This window comes from Olea europaea, unplaced genomic scaffold, assembly GCF_002742605.1.
Source record: "Olea europaea var. sylvestris unplaced genomic scaffold, O_europaea_v1 scaffold1842, whole genome shotgun sequence".
NCBI classification, from domain to species: domain Eukaryota; kingdom Viridiplantae; phylum Streptophyta; class Magnoliopsida; order Lamiales; family Oleaceae; genus Olea; species Olea europaea.
In genome coordinates, this window is record NW_019236192.1 from 9,858 (window position 1) to 16,361 (window position 6,504).

The 6,504-nt window shown below is 33.3% G+C and overlaps 1 protein-coding gene across 2 annotated transcripts; it reads right to left on the bottom strand.

Annotated features, from left to right (window-relative positions):
* Window positions 1–254: 254 nt before the first annotated feature.
* LOC111378631 (pentatricopeptide repeat-containing protein At5g10690-like) lies at window positions 255–5,229 on the bottom strand. 2 transcript variants are annotated; one of them, XM_023001864.1, is made up of 6 exons: window positions 4,834–5,229; window positions 3,342–3,524; window positions 1,126–1,258; window positions 798–895; window positions 452–613; window positions 255–371 (listed from the first exon to the last, which is right to left on the bottom strand). In XM_023001864.1, the coding sequence occupies exons 1-6, from the start codon at window positions 5,047–5,049 to the stop codon at window positions 270–272; spliced, it is 894 nt and encodes a 297-aa protein (XP_022857632.1). In that variant the 5' UTR covers window positions 5,050–5,229; the 3' UTR covers window positions 255–269. The 2 variants fall into 2 exon arrangements, with proteins under 2 accessions (XP_022857632.1, XP_022857633.1); XM_023001865.1 differs by having other exon boundaries at window positions 255–368; window positions 4,834–5,226.
* Between the last annotated feature and the right edge of the window lie 1,275 nt (window positions 5,230–6,504).

A 6,504-nucleotide genomic window follows, 5' to 3' on the forward strand; every position in this document is an offset into this window, starting at 1 on the left:
CGTTTTCCCCCCCCCCCCCCCCCCCTCCATATATATTATGGTTGCCACATGCTAACCCTTATTATCCTTCTTTAGCAGAGCCTAAAAACCTAATGAGGATGAGTTGAAGATTTGCTTAAAAAAAATGTTAAATAAAAATCAGCCAAACAAAACTTTGACGCATATCTAATTATGTGATGGTAACTTTGGTTATAGAGGTAAAGAACACATTTTTTCTTACTTCTTGATAGAGAAAGTGCAGATATTCTGCTTAGGTTAATAAAAACGATTCAAACAGTATATTGACCTATTGGACTGACCTGCAGCAATGTAGTGTAGGTAACAAGATCAGGAAAAATATCTTCATCATCATCTTTCTGTGCTTTATCCTGCTATAACACATAAATATTCAATTCATATCATATTAGTCGCTATTGAAGCACTTATTAGCCATTGAGATAGTTTATGAGACCTTCATTTGCTCAAAAAATAGCATTGCGGCATCCAAATTTTCCATCTTGACACATGCAAAGATTAATGTATTGTATGTGAGCCTATCGGGATTCAATCCTTGTCGCAGTATTTCATCATGTGTGCTTAATGCTTCATGAGGACAACCAACACTTATATATCCCTGACAAGTGAAAAAAAATAAAAAAAAAATCATAAGATATATGAAAGAATTTATTTGCTGCTTTGGATTTCAGGAAAACAAAACTATTGTACATAACCCCCAGAATATTCAGATGATGATAAATCATTACAAAATATTGAGTTCATCGATCATTTTCCAACTGAATATCTGTTCAGAAAATCACCTTCATCAATAAGTTGTATGCCAAGATTGATGGACTTCCACCTTCACGAAACACATAACTGTATCTTGCTAGAAGACCATTGGAACGGCGCAGATCCCCTGCACCGGATCATTCCTCATAAAGAGACATTGTCAGTAAACAAATGCATGATTAGACCTACGGAGACAAACTTCATATAACTGTAGAGAGAGAATAATTGAAAATGTGGTCTAGCCTAAGAAACAGTTCGTCAAGACATAAAGGAAGAAACAAGATAGTAGTAGAAATTATTGATATTGAACTGACTAATGAAAATGAAAAAGGAAATTCTTCCAATGGAAAATCTCACCTGCTTCAATTAGAGCATTCAACAGACCACAAATCAGGGGCACAGATAACTGTGGACTTCCAACAGCAGTACCTTTCTCCACGGATTCAAGCATTTGAAATGCTTCATCAATTCTCCGAGCATTACCCAAACCCTTGACAAAATTTATGCTCAAACATGTTAAAATTATCTCATCACATGTCTTTCCAACATTGCACTTTTACAGGAAAAAGAAATGAAAGTTATGTAGAAAACAGTACTAGCAAGTAGCAACTTATCAAGTGAGCCTAACAAGAAGGTTTAGCATATCAAGAGGTCGTTGACCAAATTGAATGCAAGTAAAAATTTAAGAAGGAGAATAGCCAATAATCATCAGACATCCAACTCAATTGAGGCTGAATGATAGAAATCTTTTTGGGTAACATTTCTTTTTTATATATTTTCTTCCTTCCGTAGTGCCATTAACCATTATCCAGCAATGATATTAATATGGAACTGTAACTTCTTTGTGAGATAATGAAGTTTCTTTCACTATACATGATTTATAATGAAAAGTCAACTCAAAATTGATAAAATTGTATTTCAATTGATACCTCAATTGAGGTTTTATCACTCCTCTAAATAGTGGATTTTATAGCCTCTAAATATGGTAATGTACAATTTAAATCAGCTATACTAGGAATAGTATAATTATATACAGTCAAATATTCTATTGTAGGAAGTTCAATCAAATCTCATCAAATTAAATAACTCATTGACAAAAATCAGCAGGGTCAGAAAAGTGCACCATAAATCAGAATATGAACTCTCCCTGCTATTAACCCTTTAAAAATATTCACTTTCTCAAATTATATGCTTGAGCTTATGCATCCTAGGTTATCAGCTATAGAAAACTATGAAATTTTCTACTCATTCACATCCAGATAACTAATGCAACGTATGCTAGCATTCAAAACCCGCATATCTTTTTTGTTTTCAACCACTTAAGGGAGCTTCCATTGATAAAGAACACTACATGCCAAAGGAGTCACGAACTGAGCACAATATTTGAGCAAAGTATGCTATCCTTTGACAAGAGTAAGTGGGAGAACAAAAGATTTCCATTCTCATCATTATCTCTAGTTAGAATTCCCTAAACACTGACATATAAATCACACATAAGTTTCATTAGGTGTCCAAGAAAACTTATGGGCTGATCACATCCTCCTGAAATTTTATTTTTATTTTTTTGGGTCTCAAAATCCAGCTCCAAGAAGTATACCTTCATAATGTACAATCATGACTGGTGCTTCTGTGTAGCTTGCAAGAACTTGGAGTCACCTATTTAAGCAGGCCAATCTCAGGAACTTAATATATCAAAATAAACCTTTTTAAGAGGGGTATAACAACTCCGTAATCTTTCAAGATTCTTCTGCCAATGTCACACTGTGGATCTTAATTGATTCAATCTACGCCTCTCTCCTTCGAAGACCATAAATTAATGAACTTTAACCAACTGCTGTTTAGCCCATCATATTTGATTCCACCGAAAATGAGTTTCTTTTAGAAGAAAATCTCCCTTGTTATTTTCCAACCAGTGCTTGGTTGAATTTTCTTGGGTTCTTCACTTCAAGTTCATCTTCATTTAAAGAGGATAGGACATTTTCCAGCCCAGCCCATCAACCAAAGGTTGAAGTCTCCCCAAGAATATCCATCTCATCTTTGTCAGCCTTAGCAGGCAAGGCAAATTATGGAATGGGTAAGGATGCTTAATAGGTCACTCCTACTACCCTCACTGTGATATACATTATTCGTTCTGTTGTCTACTTCTTCTCTGCAATGTTTCACAGGTCCAATGTTGTCTAAACTAGATTGACTATCTATCAGGACTCAGGAGTCACAAATACTTCAAATGTATAGACATCCTTGGCCTATATCTATTTATCAAGTGAGCTGCAAGTTTTAAATGACTGTGGTTTGACTGAGTATGCTTTTTTGGCATGTCAACACTCAAGTAACGAATAGCTTCATCACACGGTGGATCTATAAAAAGAAACAGTTCCTAACTAGTATTCACGAAATTACTCTTAATAAAAGACTTGTTTTCCTGAAGAAAAAATGACATAATAAATAATGAGAAAATAAGTTTGCAACCTTATAATTGAAGGTCAACTTTAATGCTGTGAATGGCGATTGACACAATCTAATTCTTAACACATTCAATCACTACAAAGTATAAGCTAAATAGTGAATTTTACCTTCAGAAGTGTACCATATGTAATATTATCAACCCCACAGCCCTCTAGCTTTGACATTTCACCAAACACTTCTAAAGCTGAATCAATGTCATCGCAATGAATGCAAGCCTGCATCACCGCGTTCATCACGATCGTGCCCAAATTTCCATATTGACTCTTTGCAATCTCAATTTCTTGAAAAATCTACAACAATTAAATGGAAAGGATAAGTTATCTCAATGAGAGCTGGATATAATATACAACTTATTCTGACCAAAAATAAAAAAATAAAAATTGCACCCTGAAATTTGAAACAAGAATATACCAACTTTTTAACATTAACCAGGGGTAATATATAAATGAATCAATCACTATAAAAACTTAAGATCAGTATCCAAACCAAGGATATGCCGACTTTTTAAAATTACCCTGGGACATATCTAAATGAATGAATCACTATAAGTACTTATTATAATACCCATAAAGCATCTCAGGAATTATTATAACTATTAGCAAATATATATATGTGCTTGAGGTAGAAATGAAATGATTATTGCAATCCTCCAAATATTTGTCAGTTGGAAAAAATAAGAGAAAGAAAGAAAACAAGACACTGGGATGTAGAAACACGGAGAAAATAAAGGAAAACAACTCTTGCACAAAGCAAACCCTATTAGACCTAAACAGTTGCTACTTTCCCACTTTAAGCGTCTCTTCTGCCTGTATTTTTTATGTCTCAGAGCCAGCATGGCTGGAGTATTAGATTAACCACCTCAGTAATAGCTACTTTATGCACTAGGAAAGTCAAATTAAACACAAAGACTAGGTTTTTGATCACTGATCATACTGCCTCGTCTTGGAAAAGGCAAGTTGCAAATCAGCGTCCTAAATTTTTGGAGTAATTTACATGTATATTACAGTTGAATTCAATTGTTCGTGCAAATGCTAGTACTGTAATCAATATTTTTTTCTTACATAAGTAAAGAGATCAATAAATAACAATAGAATAAGGCTCATATACAAGGTAGGCTACAATCAAGAATTGTATTTTAAAGAAAAGATAGTGCTGCATGTGTCCTGCAATAATCAGAATTTGAATGAAAGAAACAGAATGATCTTTATTCTTGGATTTCTAAGCTCTTCTCTAAAGTACTATCATTTTAGAAATTATCAATCTATGGAATTTTAACAAATCAAAGTTGCGATATACTTTCAAACATACACTACATCAAAATTTTAAATTCAACCATTTAACTAACGTTACAAATTGGAATTGAAAGTCCCACATTCATACATTACTTGTGCAAAAAATACACTCAACATTATTGCACCACGTAATCATCAAAAAGATTTAAAGACGAGGTGATTTAATATGGTATCAAACCAGCCAAAGAGATTTAAATAAATAAATAAATCAGTTTCCCTTGCTGACAGCTTTAGGCAAGATGTCTCAATACATAATACGGATAAGTCATCACCAATTTGCCCAAATAACGAAGAACACAAGTACAACCTGAGTGAGTTGGCGGCGGCGAGTGAGTTGAACGATTCGGGAGGTGAGTGACTTGTGATTAAGCCTGGAAGGGAAGCGGGGCCTTTTGGGCAATTTTCTTTGATGCATCTTGTGAACCGATTCAGGTTTTCCGGTGCAGCAAATGAGTGTTGTTGATGATGGTAGAATTCGTAAAGTTCCAACCGAAGGTGGGATTTGTAGCAGAATCTGTTGCATGTTTAACGATGATTAAGAAGCCTCCATTAATGGGTGCACAAAACAATACTCGGCCTCCTGTTGGAGATGGTAGCGATGGAGTGTGTGTGTGTGTGGATAATGCGGGATGATATCATGGTATATCCATGGACAACTGGCGCGTTAATGAAGTGTCTCGATTTTTTAACAGAAAAACTTGCTTGGGCATTTATTGAACTGATTTTTCAATTAAAATCCTAGAATCAAGAATTGACAGTTCAATACTGATTCTAAGTTCTAGATTAAAAAAATTGGATCTTGAGTACGTAGTTCAAATCAGATTCAGTAATTAATTTAGTTTATTGAACTCATTTTTCAATTAATTAATTAATTTTAACCATGTATTTACAAGAAATTTACAATCTTCTAATCACACTTTATTAACTTTTACCATTATAAAAATAATCCCCACCAAATAAACATCAGTTTCACAAATATTTTTACTAACCTATTCATGTAAATGATATTATGTTCTAAATTTCGCTAAAATTTTATGAAATGTGTAATTAAAAAGTTGAATAAATTTGTGAATTTCATTAAATGTGTAGTTGAAAATGAATTTAAAAAAAAAATTAGAAATAAGGTTAGATAGGAGTTTTACTCGAATCAATGCATATTCGATTGTTTTGCCGATTAAAACAAGAAAATTTATGTAACAGTTTCAGCTTAAAATTTATTTTCCAACCACATAAGAATGGAATCAAACATGTGGAGTTAATTACCAAATTAGTCATTAAACTTTGCGTAAAGTTTTTAGGGGTCATTGAACTTCAAAAGTTTCCCCATAAGTCACCGAACTTTATAAAATATAATCCCATCTATCACTTACTTAACGGACGATTAAAAATTTGTTGACATAGTTGACAAAATTGCGTATGTGAAAATCTATTTTCCATTTGACATCCACTTCATTAGCAATTTAAAAATTGAGTAATGGATGAGATAACTAATTACAAAATTCAATGACTCGGTGGAAATTTTACGTGAAGTTTAGTGATATATATAATTTTTTTTTATGACCGTAGGTGTTTGGGCCAGTTTACGCGCACCTCGATTAATAGCACGGGACCTTGAAGTTTACAATTAGGTATTCACCTCAATGGCCTTGAGGGGACTCAAAGTGATGATCATGGGGATTAAATCCAAAGTCTGACTACAGAACTACTCCTTAGGGTTAAAGTTCAGTGATAATTCATATAACTAATCCCAATTTTTATCAATTTTTATGTTTTTTCAGTCTTTTCCTTTATTTTTTATTTTTCTTGTACTTCTATCACACAATTTTATTTTCTCTAGCATCGTCAAAATGTATTAATCACTTAATAGTACTAATCTTTGTCTCGTGCGTTGCACAATTATTGTATTTATCATGTTATTATTAGTGTGGAATGTGTAGAATTTATATTATCCAAAAATTGTAAATACTGGTGCAGCTCT